The 17,114-nt window shown below is 37.3% G+C and overlaps 1 protein-coding gene across 19 annotated transcripts in view; it reads right to left on the bottom strand.

Annotated features, from left to right (window-relative positions):
* Positions 1-17,114, bottom strand: part of SLC44A5 (solute carrier family 44 member 5) — a 437,768-nt gene that overhangs the window by 71,395 nt on the left and 349,259 nt on the right. For all 19 annotated transcript variants that reach the window (XM_070078256.1, XM_070078247.1, XM_051857584.2 and 16 more), the window contains one exon: positions 4,968-5,052. In XM_070078256.1, the coding sequence (XP_069934357.1) occupies positions 4,968-5,052 (85 nt within the window). The remainder of the gene's footprint in view (positions 1-4,967; positions 5,053-17,114) is intronic.

The raw sequence follows: 17,114 nt of genomic DNA, 5'->3' as shown, positions 1-17,114 counted from the left end.
TCTGACGTCTACAACATCAGACAATATTGTAGATACTGAGGATACAACAGGAAAACTGAGAATCCCAGATCTCAAAGAACTTTGGGCCCAGTAGGGGAACATAAAGTTAACAAATTAATAATCAGGAAAAAACAGGGAGTGATAAGCATCCAAGACAGTAAGTCAGGGTCTTATGCCAGAAAAGAGGGAAAAGAATGTTGGACTGAGGACGGATGCTGCTGCGAATGGATTTATCAGCATACTAAGACAGCAGTGTGTGAACGCACCAGACTGAAATCCTTGGTGTTCTTGACTCCATCAGAATGATTCTTAAAGAATTTGTGTTCAATTTATTGGAATATCTCCTGCATACTACATAGTGACTGGTCCATTGGAGAAACTCAACAGATGATACATTATGAAATATGGGAGTGCTTTATAAACAAAAAGGACAATGCAAGTTTTTTCTAAATTACTGCTTTCATTTAATTTTTGCATCATTATCAGGAAATAAAGGCTAAGGCAGGTTGTGTCATGCCTAAGGGTTAATACTGAAAGGAAATAAAGTCAGGATTTGACTCTAGAAGTATATTCTTCTGACAAAATGCTTTGTCCATATTTTAAAAAACGGCTTTAATGAGGTACTCTATTGCCTCCACTTATGTGCCAATCTGAAGCCAGAAGCCAGGAGCTTCTTCAGGTGTCCCATGTAGGTGCAGGGGCCCAACCACTTGGGTCATCTTCCACTGTTTTCCCAGGTGCATTAGCAAGGAGCTGGATTGGAAATGGAGTAGCCAGGACATGATCTGGTACCCATACGGGATGCCAGTGCTGCAGGCAGAGGCTTAAGTTACTATGTCAAAGGGCCCCCATGTGACTTTATTTTACATTCTTCATTTCTGGAAAATTTGGGGGAAATATAAAAGTAATATTTTTTATATTTTTTTAACTTTTATTTAGTAAATATTAATTTCCAAAGTACAGTTTATGCATTACAATGACTTCCCCCCATAATTTCCCTCCCACTAGCACCCCTCCCATCTCCCTCTCCCTCTCCAATTCCATTCACATCAAGATTCATTTTCAATTATCTTTATATACAGAAGATCAATTTAGTATGTATTAAGTAAAGATTTCATCAGTTTGCACCCACACAGAAACACAAAGTGTAAAATACTATTTCAGTACTAGTTATAGCATTACTTTACATTGGACAACACACTAAGGACAGATCCCACATGAGAAGTACACAGTGACTCCTGTTGTTGACTTAACAAATTGACACTCTTGTTTATGGTGTCAGAAATCTCCCTAGGCTCTTGTCATGAGTTGTCAAGGCTATGGAAGCCTCTTGAATTCGTTGTCTTCGATCTTATTTAGACAAGGTCATAGTCAAAGTGGAAGTTCTCTCCTCCCTTCAGAGAAAGGTACCTCCTTCTTTGATGGCCCGTTCTTTCTACTGGGATCTCACTTGCAGAGATCTTTCATTTAGGTTTTATTTTCTTTTTTTTTTTTCCAGAGTGTCTTGGCTTTCCATGCCTAAAATAGTCTCATGGGCTCTTCAGCCAGGATCTGGCTGAAAAGTAACATATTTTTGGTAGAAACTTACAATGTATATAAGCACATAAAAAAGAAAATTAAAATTGCTCAATTTTATAACAATAATTATCATTAATTTTTTCAAAATAAAAGAGCTTAATATTTTGTATAGGAATGCTTATATGAATTGCTAAAAAGTTCAAGAAGTGCAAAAGAAGCAGAAAAATTTTTTAAATGTAAAATGGGTTGAGTCTCTCTCTTGCTGAATAATTTTCTATAGGCTTTCCTGTACTTTTAAATAATCCATATAATTTGGCAGAGCCCATAGGACCCACCCAAAAATTTGCTTCTCAGACGTCTGCTCATTCCCCTCCTCTGTTTGTTACATTTCAGCCTCTTGGTCTTTGTTCTGTTCTTGGCACACCATGGACTCAATCCTGTCTCAGGACATTTGCACTGACTGCATCTAACTTGAAAGCTGTTCCCAGAGCTTTTCAAGGGCTGGGCTTTTTCTAGTCTTCACATCTCAGTTCAAAAGTCACTTCCTCATGAAATGCTTCACTAACCCTGCAACTATAAAGCAATTTCTTCTCTTGCACACAGACTCATCCAATCTCAGATTGAAAATATTAAAAAAAAGTGTCTGTACTGAACATGTATATACATTTTCCTTGTCATTACTCCCAAACAACACAGTACAACAACTGCTTATGTAGCATTATACTGTTGTAGGTACCATAAGCAATTGAGAGACGGTCTAGACAGGAGGGGTATAGGCTAGGTGCCAATACCACACCATGTTATGTAAGGAACCTGAGCATCAGCAGACTTGAGTGTACATCCTCAGGGGTCCTGGAAGCAATCTCTGTGCATACCAGGCTCTTGTGGCAGCCGAATTATGTTTTTTCCTGACAATGACTTCGGGGCTTTTGCATTGAATGGTCACCTTTTTCTCTTCGCTTTTCATATAATAAAACTATTTTTCTGTGGTTTCTTTTCTAGATATACCCATAAATTATCAAAATAGTTCCTTTTTCTGTGTTGCCACTTTTTTTTTTTAACAGTGAGTTAAGGTGGGCTTGCTTTGTGTGGTAAAATTCTTCAAAATTTCCATGATCTTTCCTGGTTTTGATACTTAGAATAAGTTTCATTATCCAGTAATTCTATAAACACTCTCCTGCATTTTCTTCTGTTATTTTTCTAGTTTTACATTTCATACACAAAATCTTCAATGCTTCAGTATTCATTTTGGTATAAGGTATGATAAAAATGTCCAATTTTATTTCATTTATAAAAATGAAATTTCAGTTAATTCAATACAATTTATTTAACAATAAATTTTCCTGTTACTGATTTGAAATTGCATTTTTATCACATTCAACATTTGTATTTGTAATTGTATTTATTTCTTTCTGTCTAGTTTTATGGTTATTAAACACTGCTTAATGTTATCATTTCAATGTGTTCCAATATTTTCTCTAAGGATATTTTATACATATAAATTAATGCTTATAAAATTGATATTTAATTTTTGAGCACATATTTTCACATGTTATTAAAACTATGAGATAATTAAAATAACTTGTTAATACTTAAAAATAACATATTTAGTGATGCAATTATTTAGAAGCTTAAAATATAAACAGGAATATGTTAGAAGGTTCAGAAGCAATTATACACATTTGTTATATATTAGTTATTTAGAAATCAAAGGGTGAAATGAGCATATCATTCAACAAACTATTTTGAAATATCTCTACAATTGAGGAAAAAAGAAAGTTTGGAACTGACTTTATTCTATATACAAAATGTTAATTTCAAGTAATTATAAATTTGAATATAAAAAGAAAACTAAAAATTTCTAGAAAAATACAGGAGAATGTTATCTTCAGGAGGGAAAAAGCAATTATAAACATGATACAAAATTAAGAAACTATAAGAGAAAATCAACAGAATTGACTAGTGAAAATATGAACATAATTTTCAATGGCTCCATTACATTTTATCAAGGAGATGGGCCATAATTTACTGTCAATCACTTATTGTTAGATATCTGTGTGATTTCCAATGTATTATTATCATAAATTATACTGCAATGAGCAGTCTATATTAAGTGAGACTAAAAGTTCTAGTGTCACATTTTTGTTCAAAATAAGTGGGTCAGTGCCTAGGGTCTGGAAAACTTATTGTTATAAGGACCCTTTTAAAAATAGCCTGTTTAAAGAACTAAAGATTTAAAGATTTGATGATTTTTTACCACCTAGTGCTTTCTTTGTCCTTCATAGCGTAAAGGCTTTGTTGGCAGTGTCTAGGACTTTCTAAGATACTGAGTTAAAATAAGAATTATCACTCTGGGTCAGAATTTAGTCCCTTTATTTCTAATAGGCAACAAGGACCTTTTCGGTAGTCAGTTTGTCCCCCATAAACTCAACTTCATCTGATCCACAATTTGCCTCTTTTCCAAGTGTCTTGATTATCAGTAATAATTCTATTCCATGAATTTTGCTATTCTATCTTGAGCCTATTTTCTTTGTAAGTCTGTATACCTCTTTGATCAATAAACTCCATGTTACTGGTGGGCAGAAGGGAGAAAAAAACCAAAGTGTCATGAGCCAAGATTTTGTTCTTGTCATTGGAGGAAAAGCTGCCACTGCTCTTGTGCATGTGTGTGTGTGTGTGTGTGTGTGTATGGGTGTCTTATCATCCAGAAGAAGATTTTATAGAAGCTGAATTGGTTCTGAAGAGGCAAGAGATATAGCAACAAACTCAAGTAGTAACAGAAAAGAGACCAATGAGAAAGGAGGGTCAGTTTTCTACAAATGTGGATTTATGGAATTACTTTTTTTCATAAAGAAACAGAAAATTTCCTTTGAGAAATGGAAACTTCTGTTATGATTAAGGTTGAAGAGGAATTTGATGGAACTCTCATATTCCTTGTTGGTTTCAGCTACTCAGGGGTATTGTTCACAGTGGCCAGGTCGCCTTGAAACACCTGCCAAGCATTGAAGACTTTCTGGGTGTGTCCTTCACTTTGAATGGTGGAGTGATTTATCAGTGGGCACTGTGACAAAAATAATTCCACCAAGGGTGCATCTAGCTTTTAAATAGCTACTTAGCAACCCAGGTTTCCAACAGCCCATTTCATAAAACACTTTAAAATATGGCTTCTGATAAAATCACTGGTCCAATCCATCCATCAGAATTATATTTTTACCAAGCAGAGTCCCCATGTGTTCTAACAAGATGCTGTATTATAATGACATTGTGAGTTAAGTCATTTAGTATGACACTTCTCAGCTGTTCATAGCTGACTGTATGAAATATGGGAGGAAAAGCTTCACTTGTGAATTTCAGTGTTTGTAAGAAATTGAGTAGGGTTAATGTAAAAGTGTTTTCTGGGTTCCAGTTTGGACAGTAACATCCCAACGAGGAAAAGTGTCCATACTCACTCATTGGGGGTGCCCTTCTGTCCACAAAAGTGACCCTGGCTGTCTGTAGGATAGGCCACTCTCCTGGGGTCGCCATGTATCCAGGCTGCAGGAATAAGAAAGGACAAAACCTCTATCAGCAACATTTGACTAAACAGTGTGATTCTTAGGTATTAGAATGCATGACTGCAACACATGAATCTCTTCCCTTAGTCACAGAACATTATTGATTTTATTCAAAGAGTAATTTCTTAATGAAAAGGAAAATAAAATATGGATGAATCAGTTAGAAAGAACATTTCTCTTACTCTCTCTGGATTTATCTGGGTTGTAGCCAAAACATGAGGTAATGCACTTAGAAAATGACATTTATTAAAATGTGAATTAGAGGGCATGCTACAAAAGCTGGCTTGGCTAGAAGATACTTTTTTCTATGGCTCAAAATGAAATGACTTCATCGTGGAGCTAATAAATTCACAGGAAATAACATGATGTCATGCATTTGTTTTATACATAAGAGAAAACCATTTAAAAACTCAAGAATAAAACCACAATGCTCAATTCAAATTGATTAGATCTCTATGATTTCATGTGACATTATAAACACAAATAGTAGCAACTGCAGAGGCAAAACATAATAAATATTTATCATATATTTTGCTTGACAATCTCAAAATAAATATCAAATGTTCTCAAATAATGAAAACTGGGGACTCAATCTTATTTCCTATGAAGATGCCAGGCTTTATGCCTCAGACAAAGACATCACTCATAGTTTTCAAGAATTATAAACTTGATTCGACAGCTAGACCACAAAACCACAGAGTATAAGTAACATGTACCACTAATTACTCTCTAATTCTAGTGGATCTTTCTAACTTCTCCAATTTGCCTAAAAAAGACTTCCTATAAATCTGGTAGATGAATTGGTCATCTAATGCTTTTCTTTGCCTATGGAATACATATAGCTTTGTCCTTTGCTTCATTTAATATTTGCCCAGCTATCTCCTTACCCACATTGATTGGATTTGATAGTTCATGTTATAATTTGATCATCCTTCAGTACATGGCCTGTGTGACTTGGGAAGATAAAAAAATCAATTCTGAATGAGAATTTTAATATAGAAGAAATTTTTTCTGAATAACTTTTCTCATTAATCTAAGCCCTTCCTTTCAGTATCTGAGTACTCAGAAAGTTCCCTTTGTTTAATTCTTTCTCCAATGTCATAGAGGCCAAATCAGTTTCATCTTCTAATACCTTCTTATGAAATCTGACTCACTTGGGGAGCTCTGTGCTGCCATATCTTCTGTCTGTATTTCCGAGAATAAAGAAAGTGGACTATAAATAAGGCATTTAAATGACATCTAAGTGTTCAACATACAATGCCTCCAGATACTATTTTATTGTATTCTGTTTCTATCTCTTAGTTTGACACACATTGGCTAAACTCAAGAAAGAGATCCAATTTTACCTGACTGTTTTCTGTAATAAGTTTCTTTTAGCTTTCTCCTGAAATGTTTTATTCTTTTTCCATACAACTATTAATTCAGAAATTGCTACTTAAAGAAGGATTTGGGTTGCTGGGTTTCCTACTTAATAACTACAATGCCAAAGAAGTCATTTAATTATTTTTGACTCTTGGCTTTCTAATTTATTACCGCAAAATAGATAAAATAATACTCAACGTATAAGAATGTCGAGACTATGAAAGAAGATAATGATCCTTAACATGGTGCTTGGCTTCCAATGTAGATCCAGCAATATTAGTTCTTATTTGAGCTTCCCCAAGAGCAGAATCTGAGACAAAGACTTTGAAGCAGGCAGTTTATTTAAGAGTTGATGCCAGGAAGCTTAAGTGGGTGTAAGGGAAGTGAGACGAGGAAGGAAGCAAAGCCATTAAGGGGCATATGAGTGAGTAGGATGCCGTTGTGGGAAGCTGGGGTTCCACCCTACTGGGGAGCTTCTGTGAACTGTGTACCACGTGCCTATCCATGAGTATTGTAAAACTGCCATAACTGCAGACAAACTTGGGTGGGTCTGGGGAAAGTGTCATAAGGTATCAGCAGCATCTGCTACAGTTTTCTTTCCACTTTTCATCATCAATCAATTAAGTAAGTAATTTACTAAATGACCACTATGTGTCTCGTACTAGAAGTTAATCCTAGTATAACATGTCAAAATTCTTAAGAAATATATGAAAAGAAGAGAATAAAGTTTGTGGAAGACTTACAGAAGAGGTGGAACTTAAGCAAGACTTTGAAAAATGATTTGGATATAGACATGTGGCTGGAAGTAGGGAAGGAATTATAGATCAAGGAAATGGAAACCAACAGGAACTACCATTTATCAGCTGTTTTCTATGTCTCAGGTGCTATGGTGTTTATTCACCCATTGCCCCATTTTGACCCATATTATGAATCTCACAATAACCCTAACAGATTATTTTGACCCACATTTCATACTTAACTGCAACTCAGAGTTTAATTTACTTCTCAAGATCATGCAAACTTTAACTGATAGAGACAAGGACTGAACTTGGGTGTGTTGCTCTCTGAGGTCCATGGCATTAGCATCAGAGTTGGTAGCAATCATGCTGTCTGCTAAGGATAGGCTAGGAATGAGCTTGTTAACAGTGGGAAACAACAAGAACATCAGCCAAACGAGAATCAGCAAAACGCTGGAAACACAAAACGGGAAGAGATGACACAGGCAGTTTCCTAGCCTTTGTCATTTGGGCAAAGCACATTGTGTTTCCAGGGGAGAAGGAAAATGTGTGTGGTTGCAAGGTCTCTAGAGATCTGAGGAAAAGGAGAGGGAATTGGAGATGAAAGTGTCAAGGGCAGAACTGTCCTTCTTGACTTTTTAGTTTTGAATTGTGGCAGGTGGATGTATTTACTGAGCTGCTGCTTCACCTCTGCACACAGCCTCTGGCATGCAAGTTATACAGCAGATGGTGTGTGTTTGAGATGGAACATGAAGACTTTGCCATAAAAGCTATGAGAGAGATGGGGCCGGTGCTGTTGAGCAGTAGGTTAATCCTCTGCCTGTGGTGCCGGCATCCCATATGGGCACGAGTTCTAGTTCCGGCTGCTCCACTTTCAATCCAGCTCTCTGCTGTGGCCTGGGAAAGCAGTGGAAGATGGCCCAAGTCCTAGGGCCCCTGCACACATGTGGGAGACTGGGAAGAAGTGCCTGGTTCCTGGATTCAGACTGGTGCAGCTCCAGCCGTTGCAGCCATTTGGGGGGAGTGAACCAATGGATGGAAGACCTTTCTCCCTGTCTCTCCCTCTCACTGTCTGTAACTCTACCTGTCAAAATAAATTAAATTAAATTAAAAAGCTATGAGGGATAGAGAGAAATGCAGCAATAGCAGCAATCATTTTGCTCCTGTTAATAAAGGAAGGGGCTTCTCATATTTTATGCCTTTTTTTGGAATTTCTCTATTTGTGGAAATTTTAAAACTATCCTTTCAATATGGTAAGCACTAGCCTTAGCTAAGCACTTCAAATGGCTCATCCAAATTGAGACATGCTGTAAGTACAAAATAAATATTATAGTTTAAAGACAATATGAGCAACAATAGAAAAGACCATGTCAACATTTTATATCAATTACATTTGAAATTACATTTAGTTATATTTAAGTAGAGAAAATACATTATTAAATTAGTATTAAAATTAATTTTATCTGTTTCATTTTATGCCCTTAAATGTGGCTACCAGAAAATTTAATCAGATGTGTGTTATTTACATTAGGTTTCTCTTGGACAAATCTGTTCTAGAATATTTCCCCATGAATGTCAAGAGCTTCTTATATAGGTGATTAACAGTGCCATAATATCTGGTTTGCGTGAGGTAATTTAGAAGCTCATCATACCCCACATTTTTTATAACAAATATTTTACAATGTAACTTTTATAGTTTTGAAATAATAGCCACATACATACTTTAAAGTCAATAAAATATTTTACAATGTAACTTTTATAGTTTTGAAATAATTCCCACACACATACTTTAAAGTCAATAAAATGCCCCATGGTAAGTAAGAAATAAGAAAGTAATCTGTAATTGAACACTAAGCAGATCAATATGCAAATACACAAGTATGAGTAAACTGGAAAACATAGTGAAGTAGTCTGGTGCTTACACTTATAGGAGGAATCCCTGTGAATGTAACAGCTACAACTGCAGAAGGATATAGGTATATTGTATGGGGAACCCAAATATAAGTGGTATTGTGAAGGTGTGATTTTCTTTAATAGAAATATTTTAGTAAAGTCTAGCAAGGAGTTTTACTCTTCTTTCAAATTCCCTTGATATTTATTAAAATGATGCAAAAATAACTTCTATAATGTAAAGGCAGCTGTTCTATGTTTAAATATTTATTTATTTATGTATTTTTTAAAGATTTATTTATTTATTTGAAAGGTAGAATTACAGAAAGGCAGAGAGAGAGAGAGAGAGAGAGAGAGATATTTTCCATCTGTTGGTTCACTTCCTAAATATCCAAAATGGCTGAAGATGGGCTGATCTAAAGCCAGGAGCCAGGAGCTTCTTCCAGTTCTCCCATGCAGGTACAGAGGCCTAAGGACTCGGGCCATCTTCTACTGCCTTCCTAGGCCATAGCAGAGAGCTGGATCAGAAGTGGAGCAGCTGAGACTTGAACCACTGGACATATGGGATGCTGGTACTGCAGACAGTGGCTTTACCCGCTATGCCACAGCACCAGCCCCTTAAATATTTAAAAACAAGTTTTTGCCTACATCAGTGGGATGTGGGAAGGTTAGGTAGGAAATAGGGTCATCTTTGGTTATTCAGAACTATCCCAAGTATTGCAAAATATCTTTCTGGGCTCTCACGCATTAAAAACCAGTAGCCTCCTCCCAAATATTGTGACATTCAAAAAGTCAACTCAAATCTTCTGAAAGAACTTCCTGGCAGTGGTACTGCTCCAGTTGAGAACCACTGGTTTTAGTGCATATTCATTCTTAAAAGTGTAAAAATGTTGGCTCCATTTTGTCTTTTTTGTTTAGTTTTAAAATGTCCACCTTAGGGCCAGCCTTGTGGTGCAGTGGTTAAAGGCACTGCCTGCAACACCAACATTCCATATGAGTGCCAGTTCATGTCCAAGCTGCTCCACTTCTGATTCAGCTCCCTGCTAATGGCCAGGGAAAAGCAGTGGAAGACAGCCCAAGTGCTTGGGCTCCTGCACCCATGTGGGAGACCAGGATATAGCTCCTGGCTCCTGGCTTTGGCCTAGCTTAGCTCTGGCTGTTGCAGTCATGTGGGACAAGAAACAGCAGTTGGATGATTTTGCTCCCTTTGTCTCTCCTTCTCTCTCTGTGACGATTTCAAATAAACAAGAAATCTTAAAAAATAAACAAAATGTTTACTTTATTCCATAAAACACAGAATCAGAGCAACAGATGGCCCATGAGCCTGGCCTATGGAAAAACACCCTAAGAAATATTGTCCAATTCTGTACATTTCCAGGCATTCCTAGACAAGTATATGGGCATCACTACAACATTTTCCATAAGAGGGAAGAATCCATAAACTTCAGAAAGTAGTAAATTTACCTGTCCCTTACAATATGGGTATGTAATTGTTACAAAGCCATAGTAAATAGCTTATAAAAATGTAATTATATTTTATGTTCCTCTACTATTACATAGGGCATAACATTTTCACGAGGTTTTTTGGGGGACACATTTTCATTTTTTTCTCAATATTTTTTGGGTGTGCTATCATGGAATTCTTTTTTATAATGTAATCCCATTTACTTTTATTCAGCCAAGCACTGTCTGTGAAAGCTTTCAAATATGTTGATAAATTTTTTGACATTTTTTCAAATGGTGGTGCTTACTTCCCTACACTTTGACTCTGAATTGCAATTACTGACTGGCTTCTAACAAATAAATGTGGCAGAAATGACACTGGGTGTCTTGCAAAAGTAGGTAATAAAACACATTGTAGGATTTGGAGGTGTGCAGTGGGTTAAGACACATTCCATGTGGGCACCAGTTCGAGTCCTGGCTGCTCTACTTCTGATCCAGCTCCCTGCTAATGCATCTGGGAAAGCAGAGGAAAACGGCCCAAGTGCTTGGGCCATTGCACCCATGTAGGTGACCTGGAAGAAGATCCTGGCTCCTGGCTTCAGCCTGGCCCAGCAGAAGTCTTTGTGGACATTTGGGAAGTGAACCAGCGGATGGAAGTCATCTCTCTGGCTCTCCCTCTCTCTATGTAACTCTGCCTTTGAAATAAATAAACAAACCTAAAAATAAATAAATAAAAAAGACATTATAGTTCCCTCTGTATTCCCTTCTCTTTCTCATAGACCATTAAGTCTAGGGGCCATCTGGCATGTCATGAGGACATTCAAGGCAGTGCTATTGAAAAGGTCACATGGCAGTCAGCAGTCATTGAGGACTGAAGCTTCCTGCCATTGTGCACATGTGCCAACTTGAAGCCAGAGCCTCCACCATAGGCTAGCCTCCACACATCTGCAGTGGTGGCTGACACAATGCCATTTCATGAGGAACCTGGAACCAGAACCATCCAGCTAAGCTGTTCCAGTTCCTGAGCAAAGAAACTACAAGTAAGAAATGTTTTCTATTCTAAGTTGCCAGGTTTGAGGATTATTTACTGTGCAGCAATAGATAATTTTACAAGATAAATATTCACAAAAATGAGAAAACAAATTCTCTTTGCCTTTTTATGTTTTAAGCTTATAGCTACAATTTCCAGGATTTTAGTAACATTATATGATTGAATATGTGGAATCCTCAGGGGCTGGCACTGTGGCTCAGCGGGTTAATGCCCTGGCCTGAAGCTCTGGCATCGCATATGGATGCTGGTTCTAGTCCCAGCTGCTCCTCTTCCGATCAAGCTCTCTGCTATGGCCTAGGAAAGCAGTAGAAGATGGCCCAAGTCCTTGGGACCCTGCACCCACATGGGAGACCTGGAAGAAGCTCCTGGTTCCTGGCTTTGGATTGGCGCAGCTCTCGCCATTGCAGCCATCTGGGGAGTGAACCAGTGGATGGAAGATCTCTCTCTCTGTCTCTACCTCTCTCTGTAACTCTGCCTGTTAAATAAATAAAATAAATATTTTAAAAAAATGTGGAATCCTCATCTTGATTTAAAATGTTCATTAAGGCCTAACCAATAATAAAGTATCCTGCTATCTCTTTACCTTAGTTCTTAAAAAGAAAGCATGAGGAGCTTTATCTTCAAAATGCCAGTCTAGAATATGGTCAAGTTCTTATTCATTAATTTATTCACTCATATAGAATTATCAACCTTTCTATTACTATTCATTTAGTTTTTCCAACATAATGCTGGACTGTGTGATGGGCACATACAGGCTCAGGATAGAGATGAACACATCTCATGTTTAGTATAGCACTATTATTTAACAGCTTCTCAAGGAAATTGTATAGCATATTGGCTGGCCAGTATAGAAGCTAACTTTACAGTCCCTCAAAATGAACAGTGACATAGTAGCAGAGTGAACCCATCAGATCAGACTCAGAGTAGCAATGCTGCAGATATCAGATTGTGCATGATTTTTGCTTGCAAAAGAATACTTGCCTTTCACTTTTCCCCTTAAACTCTTGCCCAGCACTCACTGCTTTAAGTTCCTACTTGGTGTGGAATTAGGGCAGGAGGAGGAGCAAGAAGAAAACAACTTTAGGAGAATGTATTGGGTTCTGGTCTTCTCTTCCTCTCATAATAACTTCCTTTTTTAAAAAATTATTAAATAAAATTATTTAATAAATTTAATACACACTGTTTTAAGAGGTCTTTTTTTTTTTTGTACAGAATCCTCATGCTTCCTATTTACTAAATAAAAGTAAGAATAATGATTAAGAGCACAGGATCTAGAACTAACTGCCTGTATTATATTGGTAAGTAAAAGTAAATGATGGGGCCAGTGCCATGGCTCACTTGGTTAATCCTCCGTTTGCGGTGCCGGCATCACATAAGGGCGCCAGGTTCTAGTCCCAGTTGCTCCTCTTCCAGTCCAGCTCTCTGCTGTGGCTTGGGAGGGCAGTGGAGGATGGCCCAAGTGCTTGGGCCCCTGCACCCACATGGGAGACCAGGAGGAAGCACCTGGCTCCTGGCTTTGGATCGGCGCAGAGCTGGCCGTGGTGGCCATTTTGGGGGTTAAACCAATGGAAGGAAGACCTTTCTCTCTGTCTCTCTCTCTCACTGTCGGTAACTCTACCTATCAAATAACTAAAAAAAAAAAAAAAGAAAAAAAAAAGAGAGAGAGAGAAAAGTAAATGACATAGTTACATAGGAATTAACAAAAATCTGGATTATTCAATTTATTCACTTCATTATATGCATTATATGCTTCAAAAATAACTAAAAGATCACCTTAAGTGATACTAATGTACACTTGTGTGCTTGCAAATATTCTGTCTGTGTGTCTATGTAAGAAAGAAAGGGAAATTTATTTGTGAAAGAGTTGCATTGGGTAATTCATAGCAAATTCTCAAAGACTGGGAAGAAATAAGTAAAAACTTTATTCAGGCAAATTATCCTTTTGCTCATATCAAGGAAATTATGTCACTGAAGTACCAGGGATGAATATTATTATCTAACATTATCTCTCACTTTCAAAAATTTGCTAAGCATGCTCCTGTGAGCTCCAGGGCTGAGCCACAAGTTGCAGCCATTGAAAAGCCCTCTGTCAAGGAGAAAATGTGATTAGACCAACTGCTTGCACTGACACTTAAAAATTAACTGCAAATCTGTTTGGGGCAGCTAAGGCATTCCCTAAACACTTGCTGGTTGGGAGTGTTGGCTTTCAAATCATTATTTTGTATCCCTTAAAGGTACATTTTAACTGTTTTAATATGTGAGGAACAGGCCTGCCAAATTGTGCTTATGGCTTTTTAACACAAGCAATTTACAAATGCAATGAAGCAGATAATAGGACACATGATACCGAATTTGAAAATCTGTGTTGATGATACTGCTGCTGTAGAAACATTTTTGGAAGCAGCCCTGTTTGCAGTTGCCTGGATAAGGAAAATGTTGTTTATCAGTTCACAGGTGGCCTCTTCCACTCAATGGTGAGTTTAGGGTCATGTCCTTGAGCACAGAGCACCCATCTAATGCTAACAATATTCAATTTTAACATCGTCTGGAATTTACTCATTAAGAAAACTATAGGAAACAGAAAAAATCTCATGCAACACTAAAAAATTCTGCTCAAGTAACAGTCACAGCCAAACGTTTTATTCTTAAGTGAAAATTTCCAAAGCAAAAGGAAGTCAAAGTATATAAAGTAATTTGTAAATGTTTATATCTTTGAAATGATTGAAAAAAGACATTTGATGTTAGTTCTGATTATCTTATTTATATAAAACATTTTTGTTCAGAAAAGTTTACTAGAACAATTTTGAAAATAATGAAACTAGATTTTTAAAAACTTTTTACTTTTTATTGGGGAAAATAATTTTACTTTGCTGAAATAATGACCCCAGACTTGGATCTGATAGGTCAGTTCACTTTATTCCACGGTGGATGAAAAGCACAATGCAATTTCCTGTTAAAGTCACAACCAACTGCATTTTCTCCATATAATAAAATTTGGGTCATCCCACTATGCTCCCAAAACTAGACCAACAGGATGTCTGCTGAAGAACAGATGGCTATTATAAATAAGAGATGACAAGTATTGAGGATGGTGTGCACATTGTTAGTGACAATAAAATTAGTACAATCTTTATGGAGAAAGTTTGGAAGTTCCCCAAAAAACTAAAATTAGAACTAGCATAGCATCCATAAATCCCACCTCTGGATATACTTTCAAATGGAAATAAAATGAATATCTTGGAGAGATATCTACTTCCCCACATTCATTGCATCATTATTCACAATAGCTAAGATATAGAAACATGTCTGTCAGAAGACAAATGGATAAAGAAAAGTATGATATTTATGCACATACACACATAGGACTATTATTCAGCCTTTGGAAACGGAGGAAAATTCTACCATTTGCAATATAAATGAACCTAGAGGACATTGTGCTGAATGAAATAAACCTGGCACCAAAAGCTAAATGATGTATGACCTCAATAATATGTGGAATTCAAAAAGTTCAAACTTATAAAAGCAGAATGTAGAGTAATGGTTTTCAGGGGCTAAGGAGTAGGGATATGGGGAGATATTGGCTGATGGTACAACTTTCAGTTATAAAATAAGTAAGTAGGGACCAGCACTGTCGCATAGCTGGTAAAGCCGTCACCTGTGGTGCCAGCATCCCATGTTGGCACTGGTTTGAGTCCCAGACACTCCACTTCTGATCCAACTCTCTGCTATGGCCTGGGAAGGCAGTAGAAGATGGCCCAAGTGCTTGGAACCCTGTGCCAACTTGGGAGACCTGGAAGAGGCTCCTGGCTCCTGACTTCAGATTGGCGCAGTTCCAGCTGTTGCGGCCATTTGGGGAGTGGACCAGCGGATGGAAGACCTCTCTCTCTCTCTCTGCCTTTCTGTAACTCTGCCTTTGAAATAAATAAATTTCTCTCTAAAAATTATTTAAAAAGATGAATAAGTAAGAGATGAATAATAAGAGATCTAATGTACAGCATGGTAGCTATTGTTTATAAGATATTCTATATTTGAAATTTTCCAGCAGAGTAAATATTTTGTGTTCTTACCATCCCCCACACATATAAAGATAACTGCATCAGGTTATAAATGTATATTAATTGGCTTGATGATTGTAATCATTATACAAGATACATTTATATCAAAACATAATGTTATATACTTGAAATATACATAATTTCAAATTTTGTGCCAATCATACCTCAATAAAGTGAAAAACTTAAAAATCATATTTATTAGTAAGAGAAACTGTTTACTGCTTTTCTGAATAGATAGAACCAAAAGTCATTTGGAATTATTTATTCCTCAAAAGGTCACTTGAGTGACCTCTCTTAGTTATGAACAAGTGGTTTCTCCATTCCTCATATTCCCTGGGATGGAAAAAGAGAAGGAAAACCCAAGGCATCAGCCCTTTCTCCCTAAGATTTCAATTTAGGACGATGAGACTGACCCTAATCTATGCATGCTGGCCAAAAAAGGGTAAACATCTCCCCAAATGGTACTTGACATGGATGGAGAGCTGGAGTGGGTGTCTTAGGCCTAACATCAGGACTTAAGAGCTTTAAGAGCTAGTCTTAATAAAGCAAGAAGTCAATTTGGATGCAGCTATTCCAACATTTGTCATGCTTGTGGAAACGATGGCTGAGAAACACTTAAAAACTCAAAAAGCCATAGTCTTAGATCGTAGCATAGAAAACACCAATGTAACAGAAAGATCCAGATTAGCAATGAAAAATGAAATGACGCCAAACAATATCACTAAATCATCAGAGCTTCAGTATACTATAAGGTTATCAAGCCCCTCCTGTCAGTTTCTATTTTTTTCTCAATGGGAAAAGCTTTTTAGGTCCTCTAATAATGACTCTGTCCTTTGTTTTAGACCTTGTGAATACAATCTTCTTGTTAGATTTATTTTCTCCAGACTTGAACAGTGAAATTCTAGAGAGCCATGCACATGAAACCTCAGAAGGAAGCTATTTTTGCAAGCTGGCCCTGATCTCCCTTGAGAGGCCACCTCCTGCTGGAACCCTGTCTTGACTGTCATTCCTTCCTCCATCAAGCTCAGTTTGAGCAGGTCATCGTCCTATACCTCCTAACAGAAGTTAGGGTCCATTCTCCTGGGGGAGGGAATGTGAGCAGTCAGATGGGTAAATAGGCATTCAGGTTGGTCCCAGTGAAAATTGAGGGTGCAAAATGCTTGCTTCCCCCAAAAGTTATCTTAAGCAAGGTCAAAAGTGCCTGCCCCACTTCTTGGAAGCTCCCAATTTTATCATGAGAATAGCAAGGGGGTGCTGATTCCATCCTTCTGAGCTCACAGTTTATAATAAAAACAAGTTGCCTATCCCATCCCTCAGCAAATAAGATTATAGATCAGGTCTTTTCACGGGTTTTGTCCTTGCTTGTATCTGAATGTCAAGCTGATTGTCAAGTTTTTTTCTTCCCCAAAATTGTGCTTAAGAACCCCACTACCAGCAACTCCTTTGGGTTTTGCCTCTCTTGGAGCCCACCTCCTGGCCACTCTGCCAGGAGACCTCTCTCTAG

Source organism: Oryctolagus cuniculus, chromosome 7 (genome assembly GCF_964237555.1).
Source record: "Oryctolagus cuniculus chromosome 7, mOryCun1.1, whole genome shotgun sequence".
NCBI classification, from domain to species: Eukaryota; Metazoa; Chordata; class Mammalia; order Lagomorpha; family Leporidae; genus Oryctolagus; species Oryctolagus cuniculus.
This window is presented reverse-complemented; position numbering and strand designations above follow the sequence as displayed.